General features: G+C 42.6%; 2 protein-coding genes across 4 annotated transcripts in view; both read left to right on the forward strand.

Annotated features, from left to right (window-relative positions):
- Nucleotides 1-13: 13 nt before the first annotated feature.
- LOC105680250 (neurogenic locus notch homolog protein 1-like) lies at nucleotides 14-2,515 on the forward strand. Its single transcript, XM_033318743.1, has 7 exons — nucleotides 14-53; nucleotides 148-453; nucleotides 534-851; nucleotides 929-1,249; nucleotides 1,381-1,695; nucleotides 1,784-2,119; nucleotides 2,202-2,515. The coding sequence occupies exons 1-7, from the start codon at nucleotides 14-16 to the stop codon at nucleotides 2,513-2,515; spliced, it is 1,950 nt and encodes a 649-aa protein (XP_033174634.1).
- Nucleotides 2,516-2,680: 165 nt separating this feature from the next.
- The window catches only part of LOC100747316, a 28,149-nt gene continuing 16,727 nt past the window's right edge, over nucleotides 2,681-14,102 (forward strand). The window contains exons 1-24 of one of the 3 annotated variants that reach the window (XM_033318747.1): nucleotides 2,681-2,991; nucleotides 3,064-3,399; nucleotides 3,480-3,782; nucleotides 4,072-4,377; nucleotides 4,458-4,775; nucleotides 4,882-5,202; nucleotides 5,370-5,684; nucleotides 5,768-6,103; nucleotides 6,186-6,488; nucleotides 6,874-7,179; nucleotides 7,263-7,580; nucleotides 7,793-8,113; nucleotides 8,220-8,534; nucleotides 8,612-8,944; nucleotides 9,039-9,341; nucleotides 9,477-9,782; nucleotides 10,177-10,494; nucleotides 10,580-10,912; nucleotides 11,046-11,351; nucleotides 11,504-11,824; nucleotides 12,023-12,328; nucleotides 12,554-12,859; nucleotides 12,946-13,263; nucleotides 13,621-13,944. In XM_033318747.1, coding sequence (XP_033174638.1) covers nucleotides 2,799-2,991; nucleotides 3,064-3,399; nucleotides 3,480-3,782; nucleotides 4,072-4,377; nucleotides 4,458-4,775; nucleotides 4,882-5,202; nucleotides 5,370-5,684; nucleotides 5,768-6,103; nucleotides 6,186-6,488; nucleotides 6,874-7,179; nucleotides 7,263-7,580; nucleotides 7,793-8,113; nucleotides 8,220-8,534; nucleotides 8,612-8,944; nucleotides 9,039-9,341; nucleotides 9,477-9,782; nucleotides 10,177-10,494; nucleotides 10,580-10,912; nucleotides 11,046-11,351; nucleotides 11,504-11,824; nucleotides 12,023-12,328; nucleotides 12,554-12,859; nucleotides 12,946-13,263; nucleotides 13,621-13,944 — 7,465 coding nt within the window. In that variant the 5' untranslated portion in view covers nucleotides 2,681-2,798. Of the gene's footprint in view, nucleotides 2,992-3,063; nucleotides 3,400-3,479; nucleotides 3,783-4,071; nucleotides 4,378-4,457; nucleotides 4,776-4,881; nucleotides 5,203-5,369; nucleotides 5,685-5,767; nucleotides 6,104-6,185; nucleotides 6,489-6,873; nucleotides 7,180-7,262; nucleotides 7,581-7,792; nucleotides 8,114-8,219; nucleotides 8,535-8,611; nucleotides 8,945-9,035; nucleotides 9,342-9,476; nucleotides 9,783-10,176; nucleotides 10,495-10,579; nucleotides 10,913-11,045; nucleotides 11,352-11,503; nucleotides 11,825-12,022; nucleotides 12,329-12,553; nucleotides 12,860-12,945; nucleotides 13,264-13,620; nucleotides 13,945-14,102 lie in introns of all 3 variants that reach the window. The other 2 variants (XM_033318748.1, XM_033318749.1) reach the window with 2 other exon arrangements.

Raw genomic sequence — 14,102 nt, forward strand, 5'->3', positions numbered from 1 at the left:
TTGTCCAAGTGGAATGGTTGGAAATGCGTTCGTTCTGTGTACTGTCGGTCAAGGTACATCTTAGAAACTTCTTCCATTGCCCTAATTTTCTCCGCAGGGTAGTACTAAGTATTGCTCAGAATATTTACTATATTACCCTAATACCAGATACCGTAAAGGACAACCCATGCTCTCCTTCGCCTTGCGGACCAAACAGCGTCTGTCGAGAGATCAATGGTCAGCCCGTTTGCTCCTGCGTAGCAGGATTCTTAGGGGCTCCACCTACATGTAGGCCGGAGTGTACAGTCAGTTCCGATTGTCCTCTGACACAAGCTTGTAGCAACCAGAAATGTGTCAATCCATGCTCTGGGACATGCGGCTTCAGAGCCACTTGCAACGTCGTCAATCATAATCCCATATGTGGCTGCCCACCTGAGCTCACAGGCGACCCATTTGTCCAATGTGTCCCACGACGTAAGATTTCTTGCTTCAGTATTCTAGTTACTAGTTACTAAGCTACAATTTTAACAAACATAATGGTACTTCACTTTTAGCTCCCGAGCCCGCTGTACCGCAAAATCCATGCGAACCCTCTCCGTGTGGACCCAATGCAGAATGCAGAGTCGTCAATGATTCTCCGTCTTGCACTTGTTTATCTGAATTCATAGGCACCCCACCCAATTGCAGACCCGAGTGTGGCAGCAATAGCGAATGCCCCAGTCAGTTGGCTTGTATCAATCAGAAATGCAGAGATCCTTGTCCTGGATCTTGTGGGGCCAACGCGGAATGTCGCGTTGTCAGTCATACCCCTATGTGTGCCTGTTTGAATGACTATACCGGCGACCCCTTCACTCAGTGTACACCTACGCCACGTAAGGCTTACGAAATCCTTTTCTTGCTTTGAACAATCCGTTTCTGATCTCTAAATTGCTTCTTCAAAATATTGTAGTTGTTCCCGTCAATCTCTCCCCATGTAGTCCATCACCGTGTGGTTTCAATGCTATATGCAAAGAACAAAATGGTGTCGGATCATGTTCCTGTGCTGCTGATTACATCGGCAACCCTTATGAAGGATGCCGCCCCGAATGTGTCGTTGACACTGACTGTCCATCTACACTGAGCTGTATACGTTCCAAATGTCAAGATCCCTGTCCAGGTACCTGTGGCACTAATGCAGAATGCAAGGTCATCAATCACCGGCCTGCATGCAGTTGCCTTCCGGGTTACAGTGGAAATCCCTTCCAGTATTGCTCGATAGTGCCCGCAATAGGTACGATGTATTTTAATTTTTGTCAATCATCAAGATAATGAACCAAGTTTTACGTCTTATCTAAAGCTGTATAAAGCAGAAATTTATTCGTCTGTTTCGTGGTGTAAAACACGAATTAAAATCTCTTGCAGAGGATGAGACGAAGTATAAGGATCCCTGCAGTCCTTCGCCTTGTGGTCCCAACAGTCAGTGTCGCGTAGTAAACGGACAAGGTGTCTGCTCTTGTCTGGCAGAATTCACGGGTACACCTCCCATGTGTCGTCCCGAATGTACTTTAAATTCAGAATGTCCGCAAGATCGTGCCTGCGTTAACCAGAAATGTGTTAATCCATGCCCTGCTTCGTGTGGAACTTTCGCCACTTGCGTTGTCAGGAACCATAGCCCAATTTGTGCCTGCCGAGACTCATATACCGGAGATCCATTCACTAGATGTTTCCCCATCCCACGTAAGGAATTTCAGAAAATTTCAAAGTAATTTATATTCTTTTTGATATAACAGTAGACTGATTTCTAATTTTATAATTGCCCTTTTAGAAGCCTTACCACCATCCACAGTCGAACCTTCACAACCGTGTTTGCCATCCCCTTGTGGCCCTAATTCGGAGTGCCGTGTAGTTAACGGAGGTCCATCCTGTCAATGTTTATCATCTTACATTGGAAGTCCACCAAACTGTCGTCCAGAATGTACAGTAAACTCTGACTGTTCACCTAGTCAAGCCTGCATGAGAGAAAAATGCAGGGACCCTTGTCCAGGCTCCTGTGGTTCCAACGCTCAGTGCACGGTGCTCAATCATGTTCCTATATGTTCCTGCTTCAATGGATACACTGGAGATCCCTTCAGCAACTGTTACCCTGCTCCCGTGGCACCAAGTAAGAAAGTTAAAAACGTAACATTCAGTAGAAATTGTAAAAAGTTTGAAATTTATGTGATACACGTTAATTTTTCTAATAGCGGAACCGTCAGTGGTTGATCCTTGCGCATCATCACCTTGTGGTCCCAATGCACGTTGCGAAAGTGGTATTTGTACGTGCTTGACAGACTATCAGGGTGATCCATACGTTGGGTGCCGACCAGAGTGCGTACTGAATACAGATTGTGCCCAGAATCGCGCTTGTTTGAGAAACAAATGTGTCGATCCTTGCCCTGGTACTTGCGGTCGAAATGCAGAGTGTCTAGTATACAATCATGTGCCCATGTGCAGTTGTCCAAGTGGAATGGTTGGAAATGCGTTCGTTCTGTGTACTGTCGGTCAAGGTACATCTTAGAAACTTCTTCCATTGCCCTAATTTTCTTTACTGCATGGTACTATGGAAGTTTCCAGAACATTTACCAAATTCCCAAGATTTAGGTCTTTTTTAAAGTTGATCAAAGCAGAAATTTATTCGTCTGTTTCGTGATGTAAAACATGAATTTAATTCTCTTGCAGAGGATGAGACGAATTATAAGGATCCGTGTAGTCCTTCACCTTGCGGACCCAACAGTCAATGTCGCGTAGTAAACGGCCAAGGTGTATGCTCCTGTCTGCCGGAATTCACGGGAGCGCCTCCTATGTGTCGCCCTGAGTGTACTTTAAACTCTGAATGTCCTCAAGATCGTGCATGCGTTAACCAAAAATGCGTGAACCCTTGTCCTGCTTCGTGTGGCAGTTTCGCATCTTGCGTGATCAGGAACCACAGTCCAATATGTGCTTGTAGGCCATTATATACTGGAGATCCTTTCACAAGATGTTTTCCCGTGCCACGTAAGATATTTGGACGTGGTTTCAATTGTTCTAAAATTAAATAGATGTCTTATTTTCTCATTGCCCTTTCAGAATCCTCACCACCTACAGCAGTTGAAACTTCACAACCTTGTTTACCTTCTCCTTGTGGCCCAAATTCAGAATGTCGTGTGGTCGGTGGAGGCCCATCTTGTCAGTGTCGACCAAATTTCGTTGGAAGTCCACCAAATTGTCGGCCAGAATGTACAGTGAATTCTGACTGTTCTCCTAGTCAAGCCTGCGTGAGGGAAAAGTGCACAGACCCCTGCCCAGGTTCTTGCGGCTCGAATGCTCAATGTATGGTACTCAGTCACGTGCCTATATGTTCCTGCTTTGAAGGATATACGGGTGATCCTTTTAATGGTTGCAACCTAACTCCCGTTAGTCCAAGTAAGGATTTTACAGAAAATTCATATGTCATGTTTGTGAATGATTTTTAAGTATTTGCAACACGTTTGTTCTTTCTGCAGCAGGACCAACTGTTGTTGATCTATGTGCATTATTGCCTTGTGGCGCTAACGCACGTTGCAATGATGGAATCTGCACTTGTCTACCAGAGTATCAGGGTGACCCTTATGTTGGTTGTCGACCAGAATGCGTACTAAATGGGGATTGCCCTCAAAATAAGGCTTGTCTGAGAAACAAGTGTGTTGATCCTTGCCCTGGTACATGTGGTGTAAATGCACAGTGTCAAACATACAATCATGTGCCCATGTGCAGCTGCCCAAGTGGAATGGTGGGAAACGCCTTCGTTCAATGCAATGTTGTACAAGGTATAGCTTGACGAATTTTCCTGACATTCTTGACCGGAATTGTTGCGTTATAGGCAATTATTGCGTGATAAATAGAACTAATGTCCTTTGTTACGTAAAAGGCAAAATATAAATTTTAATATTGTGTATTTAAATAACATAATCTAAAAGTTAAATAACATAATCTAAAAGAATTACTAAAAGTTCACAGACACCGGTTGAAAAAAAATTACTGACATTGTTTGCAAAATTAATTTGAAGAACTTATCAATGGAGCACTCCACTGAAACTTTATCATCTTGTGTCATAGAAACCGGAAAGGAAAACCCTTGCTCTCCTTCGCCTTGTGGACCTAACAGTGTCTGTCGAGAGATCAATGAACAAGCAGTCTGTTCGTGTGTAGCAGGATATTTAGGTTCTCCACCTACCTGTAGACCAGAATGTACAGTCAGTTCCGATTGTCCTCTAACAGAAGCGTGTAACAATCAAAAATGTGTAAACCCCTGTCCTGGTACATGTGGATTTAGAGCAACCTGCAATGTTGTCAATCACAATCCTGTATGTAGCTGTCCAGCTGATCTCACTGGCGATCCATTTGTGCAGTGTGTTCTACGACGTAAGATTTGCTTCATACAAATTTTCCTGTTTATACAACTATTTGCGTAACGTGAACAAAATTGATGCTTGTTGTTTTAGCACCTGTGCCCGTAGTGCCACAAAATCCATGTGAACCCTCTCCATGTGGTCCAAATTCAGAATGTAAAGTCGTAAATGATGCTCCTTCCTGTTCCTGTTCGTTAGAATTTATAGGCACTCCTCCCAATTGTAGACCCGAATGTGCCAGTAACAGCGAATGTCCAAGTCAGTTGGCTTGCATTAATCAGAAATGCAGAGATCCTTGTCCTGGATCCTGCGGGGCGAACGCCGAGTGTCGTGTCGTCAGTCACACTCCGATGTGCGTTTGCCCTGAAGATTATACTGGCGATCCTTTCACTCAATGTGCACCTAGACCACGTAAGGACCAAGCATGTTCTTTTCCTAGTATTTCTTTTCTCTAAATTACAGTTATTAAAAATTTTTATCCCTCGAAGATATTAAATGATATGTTAAAACATTTTAGCTGTCCCCATCAATATTTCTCCATGCACTCCATCACCATGTGGTTTCAACGCGATATGCAAAGAACAAAACGGCGTAGGTTCATGCTCCTGTTTAACCGATTATATGGGCAATCCCTACGAAGGATGTCGCCCAGAATGTGTGGTTGACACGGATTGTCCATCTACATTGAGTTGTATACGCTCTAAATGCCAAAATCCCTGCCCTGGTACTTGTGGCACGAACACAGAATGCAGGGTCATTAATCATCGTCCTGCGTGCACGTGCATTCAAGGTTACACTGGAAATCCATTCCAATATTGCACCCCCATTCCACAAATAGGTATGAATAAATATATAACCGTTTCGTTCTCTGACGAAGTATCATCACGAGAAATATTATGTATTCTGAGCAAGCTTTCAGGAAAGAAAAGATCATGGTTCTTTTTATTCCTGACGATAAGTAGAAATATTTTTTCACGATGTAAAACACACATTAAAATCTTGCAGAAGATGAAACGCAAAATAAAGATCCGTGCAACCCTTCACCTTGCGGACCAAACAGTCAATGTAGCATTGTAAATGGGCAAGGTGTCTGCTCTTGCCTGGCTGAATTCACTGGCACACCTCCCATGTGTCGTCCCGAGTGTACTTTAAATTCAGAATGTCCTCAAGATCGTGCATGCGTTAATCAGAAGTGTGTTAATCCATGTCCTGCCTCTTGCGGAACATTCGCCACTTGTGTAGTCAGGAACCATAGTCCAATCTGTGCGTGCAGAGAATCATATACCGGAGATCCTTTCACCATATGTTTCCCCGCGCCACGTAAGGACATTTCGAAAATTGACGAATTATTTTATATTGTTTTATAATTAAATATCCCGTTCATTCCTTAATTACCCTTTTAGAAGCTACACCTCCAACAGCAGTCCAAGTTACACAACCCTGTTTGCCTTCTCCGTGTGGTCCAAATTCGGAGTGCCGTGTAGTTAACGGAGGTCCATCTTGTCAATGTCTACCAACTTATATTGGAAGCCCTCCTAATTGTCGACCAGAGTGTACAGTAAACTCTGACTGTTCCCCTAGTCAAGCTTGCATGAGAGAAAGGTGCAGAGATCCTTGCCCAGGTTCTTGTGGTTCCAATGCTCAATGTATGGTCTTGTATCATATCCCAATATGCTCCTGCTTCGAAGGATACACGGGAGATCCTTTCAGCAATTGCTATCCAGCTCCTATTAGACCAAGTAAGAAAGCTGAAAATACATTATTAAATGAAGTTTCTTAAATGTTTGAAGAAAATGAGAAACATATTTATTCCCTTCATAGCTGAACCGAATGTTGTCGATTCCTGTGCATCGTTGCCTTGTGGTCCTAATGCACGTTGCGACAATGGAGTCTGTACATGTTTACCAGAGTACCAGGGTGACCCTTATGTTGGATGTCGACCAGAATGCGTATTAAATACGGATTGCCCTTTGAATCGAGCTTGTATAAGAAACAAGTGTGTCGACCCTTGTCCTGGAACATGTGGCTTAAATGCAGAGTGTCGCGTATATAATCACGTACCCATGTGCAGTTGTCCCAGTGGAATGGTTGGAAATGCGTTTGTTCAGTGCAATATCCTACAAGGTACAACGCGACGAACTCTTTATTCAACGCTTGATTTATGTCTGCGGGTAGTAGGTGGCCGTAATATCTCCGGTTACGTTAATGTTCGAATACTTAAGTTTTATATTTATTTCGTACTTTATATGATATTAGCGATAACTGTTAACATAGCTTATGTCACGTCTGTGCTATTTCAAAGGTAACTTTGAGAAGAGTTGAGAACGCGTGTGCGTCTTTTTGAATTCAGAAAAGTCGCAGTATTCGCTACCAACATGCACAACCGTGGCATAAACCAGGGGTTTTCGAAACGTGTCTTAATGGCCACTAACAAAACGACGATTGAAATATTAAAAACGCTATCGTAAATTAGCATCTCTAAATGTATACCATATTTCCATGATAACAGATACCGTAAAAGGAAACCCATGTTCACCCTCGCCGTGTGGACCAAACAGTGTTTGTCGAGAGATTAATGGTCAGCCTGTCTGCTCCTGTGTAACAGGCTATTTAGGAGCACCACCTTCTTGTAGACCAGAATGTACAGTCAGCTCCGATTGTCCCTTGACAGAAGCTTGTAATAATCAGAAATGTGTAAATCCTTGCCCCGGTTCGTGCGGATTCAGAGCTACTTGCAACGTTGTAAATCACAATCCTATATGCAGCTGTCCACCTGAACTCTCTGGCGATCCATTTGTTCAGTGTGTTCCACGACGTAAGATTTGTTCCCTCGATATTTCCACTGTCACTAACGATATTTATGAGACGAGTAATCGTAATCTACATGTGTAATTTTAGCACCCGAGCCCGCAGTACCTCAAAACCCATGCGAACCCTCTCCATGTGGACCCAATGCAGAATGCAGAGTCGTCAATGATGCACCCTCTTGCTCGTGTTTATCGGAATTTATAGGCAGCCCACCCAATTGCAGACCCGAATGCGCCAGCAATAGCGAATGTCCAAGTCAGTTGGCCTGCGTAAATCAGAAGTGCAGAGACCCTTGCCCTGGATCTTGTGGGACGAACGCTGAATGTCGTGTTGTCAGTCATACTCCTTTGTGTGTCTGCCCCAGCGACTATACTGGAGATCCGTTCACTCAATGTTCACCCAATCCACGTAAGGATTAAAAATTTCCTTCTTTTGTTTTTTAACTTCTAAATTATAGTTGCCAAAGATTCCTTGGAGATACTACGATTTCTAATTTCCGATCGTTATTGAAATCTATTCGTGGTCGAAGCAATAATCTTGTGCAGAGAGGACCTTTAACATTGATTGTATTTATTGGTTACTTTTTAAAAAAATTGGTTACTCATTAAAAAAATTTTTAGCTGTCCCTGTCGATCGGTCTCCGTGCACTCCATCACCGTGCGGATTCAACGCGATATGCAAAGAACAAAACGGTGTAGGATCCTGTACCTGTTTGGCCGATTACGTCGGTAACCCTTACGAAGGATGTCGCCCCGAATGTGTCGTTGACACTGACTGTCCATCCACGCAGAGCTGTATACGCTCTAGGTGTCAAGATCCTTGTCCCGGCACATGCGGCACAAATGCAGAATGCAAAGTCATCAATCATCGTCCTGCATGCACGTGTATTCAAGGTTATAGTGGAAATCCTTTCCAACATTGCGCATTGATACGTGAAATAGGTACGAATAAACTTTCATCCCTTCTTGCATTTTACATAAATTTTTATCAAAAAAATTTCGAAGAACACCGATATGTTTCTCATGGTTCTAAATTTAAATCTTGTAGAAGATGAAACGAAATACAAAGATCCGTGCAACCCTTCATCTTGTGGACCTAACAGTCAATGTCGTGTAGTAAATGGCCAAGCTGTTTGCTCTTGTCTGCCAGAATACACAGGCACGCCTCCAATGTGTCGTCCCGAGTGTGTTCTAAACTCAGAGTGTCCTCAAGATCGCGCCTGCGTTAACCAAAAGTGCATGGACCCGTGTCCCAATTCTTGTGGCACGTTTGCCACCTGCGTGGTCAAAAGTCACAGTCCGATCTGTGCTTGCAGAGAATCATACACCGGGGATCCTTTCATCAGATGTTTCCCTGCTCCACGTAAGATACCTTGAAACTAATTTAAATTATCTTGCAGTTACATATATAGGTTCCTTATTTCATAATTGCCCTTTCAGAAGCACCACCACCGACAACAGTCGAAGCTACACAGCCCTGTTTGCCTTCCCCGTGTGGTCCAAATTCAGAGTGTCGTGTAGTCAATGGCGGCCCATCCTGTCAATGTCTATCCACTTACATTGGAAGCCCTCCAAACTGTCGTCCAGAGTGTACAGTAAACTCTGACTGTTCACCTAGTAAAGCCTGTATGGGAGAAAAATGCAGAGACCCATGCCCAGGTTCTTGCGGTTTCAATGCTCAATGTACAGTATTCAATCACGTTCCTATGTGTTCCTGTATCGCTGGATACACCGGTGATCCTTTCAGTCAATGTAATCAACTAATCACTCCTCGTAAGTAGTTTTCATTCAGAAAGATTTTTTATGTTCTATCACCGATTTTCGATTGGAATTTTTAAAATGGCTGATACAACATTTTTGGTAGCAGCTGAACCAACACAGACGGATTTATGTAATCCATCACCCTGTGGACCTAACGCTATTTGCAACGACGGAATCTGTTCTTGCATGCCCGATTACTATGGGGATTCTACCATCGGTTGTCGACCAGAATGTGTACTTAACAACGACTGCCCCCGAAACAAAGCTTGCGTGAGAAATAAATGCGAGAATCCCTGCGTTGGTGCATGTGCCCCTGATGCAATTTGCGACGTGGTTAATCATGTTCCAATGTGCAGTTGTTCTCCTGGTTTCGAAGGAAATGCCTTTGCATTCTGTCGTCCAGCTATAGGTACTTTGTCGTGTTGAAAAGAATTTTATGTTTCTTTAGTTTATAAGTCAAGACCATTTATTTACTTAAACAAATTATTTAGTTAAAGAAGGCATTTAAATCCAGACGTTTTTACAAGTAATCGTATTTCGACAGCCGAACTTCCATCTAATCCGTGCAATCCATCGCCTTGCGGATCTAACAGTCAATGTCGAGTGAAGAATGGCCAGGCAGTGTGTAGTTGCGTACCAGGCTATTTAGGAAACCCGCCAATCTGTCGCCCAGAATGTGTAGTTAGCTCTGATTGCCCACCAAACGAGAGTTGTAGTAACCAGAAGTGCATAAATCCTTGCGTGGGCTCGTGTGGCTTGGGAGCTCGTTGCACTGTCGCGAATCGTAATCCTATTTGCCACTGTCCTGAAGGATTCACGGGAGATCCTTTCATTAGGTGTCTTCCACTTCGTAAGTTCCCTTTTTTAACTGAGAGATTCGGTGCACAAATGATACAAGTAAGAATATATATTTTTAAATCCAAAAAATTACAGGTAAAATTAAACTCTAGAAATATTAGAACATATTACTGTATCAAATTAAATAAAACGTTAGTAGATAAAATATTATATTATATTATAGATATATATTATCTAAATAGTAGATTAAATATCGAAACAGGTTACTAATATTGTACTTCTAATTGTGCTGATTCGTAACGAAACTTTTTAGATAAATGTGACATCCTTTTATCTTTTTAAAACAAAATACATTTGTATCAATGTTCCACCGAGTCTGCAAAATATCACGAACATCTGAGCACCCACGAAAAGTTTCATTTTTAATATCTGAATAAAATTTTTAGCGCCAGTTCAGCCAGAACCGATAAACGTTTGCCAGCCATCACCATGCGGACCCAATGCTCAGTGCCAAATATCAGGAAATTCACCTTCATGCAGTTGTTTACCCGAATTTATCGGTTCACCGCCATATTGCAAGCCAGAATGCATTAGTAACAGCGAATGCCCTACAAATTTGGCGTGCATAAATCAAAAGTGTCGCGATCCTTGTCCCGGTTCCTGTGGCGCCAATGCAGAATGCAGAATAATTAGCCACACGCCTATGTGCGTTTGCTCTTCGGGTTTCGTTGGTGATCCATTTGTACAGTGTACTCCAAAACCAGGTAAAAAGACTCTCGCATTCCCAGGAAGTATTCTATCGTCGAAACGAATAAGTATTTCTCACAAGAGAAAATTTACAATTTGTAGTTATCCAAGATCAAGAAATAGAGAAACTCACCCCATGTGTACCATCTCCTTGTGGATCTAATGCAGTGTGTAACGAACAAAACGGCGCAGCATCCTGTAAATGCATCACTGATTATATTGGCAATCCTTATGAAGGATGTCGGCCAGAGTGTATCGTTAATTCCGATTGCTCAGCTGATCAAGCTTGTGTTAGATCCAAATGTCAGAACCCTTGTCCAGGATTCTGTGGACACAATGCAATGTGTCAAGTTGTTAATCATGTTCCATTATGTACCTGTCAATCTGGATATACCGGAGATCCGTTCGTTCAATGTAACTTTATTCAAGCTCCGCGTAAGTATTTATGTTAGGCGGAACCTCTATTATCCGAAATTTTCTTATTCAGATATTTTCGAGCAGTGCAACTTATGAAAATAATGTCGAAGTCATAGGTTTTCACGGTTTTGTAATATGGACGTTCTTACAGCGGAACCTGCTGACCCTTGTAATCCATCACCCTGCGGTCTGAACAGTCTGTGTCGTGTATTCAATGGACAGGCTATCTGTTCGTGTTCACCTACGTTTTTGGGATCTCCACCGATGTGTAGGCCAGAGTGTACGGTCAGCTCAGAGTGTACAACAAACCGTGCTTGCAAAAACCTCAAATGCGTCGACCCTTGCCCTGGAATTTGTGGCATCAATGCTAGATGCGAGGCAATTAATCACAGTCCGATCTGTAGCTGTAACGTAGGATATACTGGCGATCCCTTCGTTAGATGTTTCAAAGTTCCAAGTAAGTAATTTGGGCTGAATTTCGTGCAAAACTATTCCAATCCATTCGTTTTAACCCACTGAAATTTAAAACCATTTGTCGATCATTTACTAAAGTACAACGTTGGATGAAAGAGACAAGGATAGGTTCTTAATGGTAATATTTTCCTTCAGCGGTATCCGAACCAGTGAACCCCTGCGTGCCATCGCCCTGTGGCCCGTTCTCTGTGTGTCGCGTCGTTGGAAACGCGGACCTACCAAGCTGTACCTGTATGGACGATTACATAGGAACTCCTCCAAACTGTCGACCGCAATGTACCATCGATTCAGAATGTGCCAGTAACCGAGCTTGTCTCAGACAAAAGTGTACAGATCCTTGTCCAGGTTCCTGTGGTACTGGAGCAGAATGTTTAGTAGTGAATCACATGGCTGTGTGCACTTGTCCCCAAGGATTCACAGGCGATTCATTTGTCAATTGTTTCCTAGAATCTCCTCGTAAGCATTGTCATAGAAATTTAGAACTTTATGAAAACAATAATACAAATGCATCCCTTCGAAGCAGTATTTTTAATATTTTTGTTGATACGTATAGAACGATATTTAATGACACTTTTCATCGCAATTTTATCCCTCAGAACAATACCTAATAGTTACAGCCTTTAGAACAGAATTTAATGATATTTTTCCTACTAGCTTCACCAACAGCACCCCAAGATGCCTGCAACCCCTCACCGTGTGGATCGAACGCACTGTGTCGCGATGGTACATGCACTTGTCTACCAGAATACCACGGTGATCCATATTACGGATGTCGTCCGGAGTGTGTCCAGAACCCAGACTGTCCTTTAGACAAAGCTTGCAATCGTAACAAGTGTTTTGATCCTTGTACCGGTGTCTGCGGACAGAATGCCGAATGCGTGGTGATAAATCATACTCCCATGTGCAGTTGCCCCGATGGCATGTCAGGAAACGCATTCACAGCATGTTTCCCAGTGAAAGGTAAATTATTATATCATGACAACGATCAATAACATTGAATCTGTATGTGATTTGTGATAAGAGACATTAGTCGAGAGAAAAGCTGAAACGTGTCGAACATCCTCGAAATCGTTGAACCGAGGCCTTTGTCAACTTAAACATTCGCTGACGTACAGTGTTCTGAAATAGCTATCTAGCTAGGGAAAATTATATTTTGCCTTAAAAATCCAACCCTTTGTTTTGCAGACCCAGAGATAGTACAACCTTGCAACCCGTCACCCTGTGGTCCTAATAGTAGGTGTCAGGACATCAGTGGACAGGCAGTGTGTTCGTGTGCCCCTGGTTACATAGGAAACCCACCAGCTTGTCGACCTGAATGTATAGTTAACAGTGACTGTCCATTGAACGAAGCTTGCGTGAATCTCAAATGTAGAGACCCGTGTCCTGGATCCTGTGGAGTATCAGCTAGGTGTCAGGTCGTCAATCATAATCCTATTTGCAGCTGTCCTTCGATATTCACTGGTGACCCCTTCGTGCGTTGTTTACCTAAACGTAGGTGTCTTTTATGATTATTTAATTTAGAGATAACATCTCATTACGGAGGTAACGGAAATTTAATTTGTGGATTTTCTGAAAAGCTGAAGAGCCAGTGCAACCAACCAGCCCGTGTCAGCCATCACCGTGCGGTCCAAACGCAGTTTGTCAAGTGGTTAATAACTCTCCGTCGTGTTCTTGTAAACCAGAATTTATTGGTGTTCCGCCAAACTGCAAGCCAGAGTGCATCAGTAATAGCGAATGCGGTAGTCACTTGGCGTGTATCGAGCGTAAATGCAGAGACCCTTGCGCCGGTTCTTGTGGTTCGAACGCTGAATGTCACGTTGTGAATCATGTTCCATCGTGCATTTGCTCGAAGGACTTCACGGGAGATCCGTTCGTTCAGTGCATTGCCAGACAACGTAAGTGTCCTGATCGATATTTCATAAAATAGGACTTTTATTGGTACCTTATTGACCTGACTTTGTTACGATTGGCAACTTTGACAAATTAGTGTAGTAGCGTAGAATTTCTCTTGAAGAAAAGAACATTCTTTTTACTAGAAATACTGAAGCTTAAATGCTCAAAAATCAGATAATTCGAGTTTCCAAAAAAAAACGTACATTATCTTGTAGAACATTTTACTGAATATTTCTTGAAAACCTGAGAAAATAGAAATTTCAATAATATACCCCATCGTTAAAGTGTCAATAATAAGAAGTAATCAAGTTATTCATCGACTTAACAATATAATTAAATTCGTCTTTAACTTCTTTTAGCGGATACAACAGTCGTACCTAGACCCTGCCAACCCTCTCCGTGCGGAGCAAACGCCATTTGTCGCGAACAGAATGATCTTAGTTCCTGTACCTGTTTGCCCGAGTACATCGGCAATCCTTACGAAGGATGTCGACCAGAATGCACTAGATCATCAGACTGTCCCTCTCATTTAGCTTGTATCAGATCCAAATGTCAAAATCCTTGCCCTGGTTCTTGTGGCTCCAATACCAACTGTCAAGTAGTGAACAATCTACCTGTGTGCACTTGTATCCCGCAATACACTGGCGATCCATACGTGAATTGCGTATACAAAGCTCCCACAAGTGAGTAATTAACACGAATAATTGAAGAGTACAGAGGAAAAGACACGATATGTTATATTTTTCACTTTTTACAAAGGAGAATATTTTCTAATTTAATACGCTGTCAGTTAATTCTATGTTGCAAAAATTGTTCTCTTAATCGATTTTCAAGGCGAACA

The sequence above is a fragment of the Bombus impatiens genome, unplaced genomic scaffold, assembly GCF_000188095.3.
Source record: "Bombus impatiens unplaced genomic scaffold, BIMP_2.2 scf_0113, whole genome shotgun sequence".
In the NCBI taxonomy this organism is placed as follows: domain Eukaryota; kingdom Metazoa; phylum Arthropoda; class Insecta; order Hymenoptera; family Apidae; genus Bombus; species Bombus impatiens.

What these genes read in the sequence shown, in the direction of transcription:
- LOC105680250 (XM_033318743.1), top strand. Translation starts at nt 14, where the DNA reads ATGGTTGGAAATGCGTTCGTTCTGTGTACTGTCGGTCAAG. An exon ending in TCAGTGTACACCTACGCCAC is followed by an intron (nt 852 to 928) that starts GTAAGGCTTACG and finishes AAAATATTGTAG; the next exon opens with TTGTTCCCGTCAATCTCTCC. An exon ending in CTCGATAGTGCCCGCAATAG is followed by an intron (nt 1,250 to 1,380) that starts GTACGATGTATT and finishes AATCTCTTGCAG; the next exon opens with AGGATGAGACGAAGTATAAG.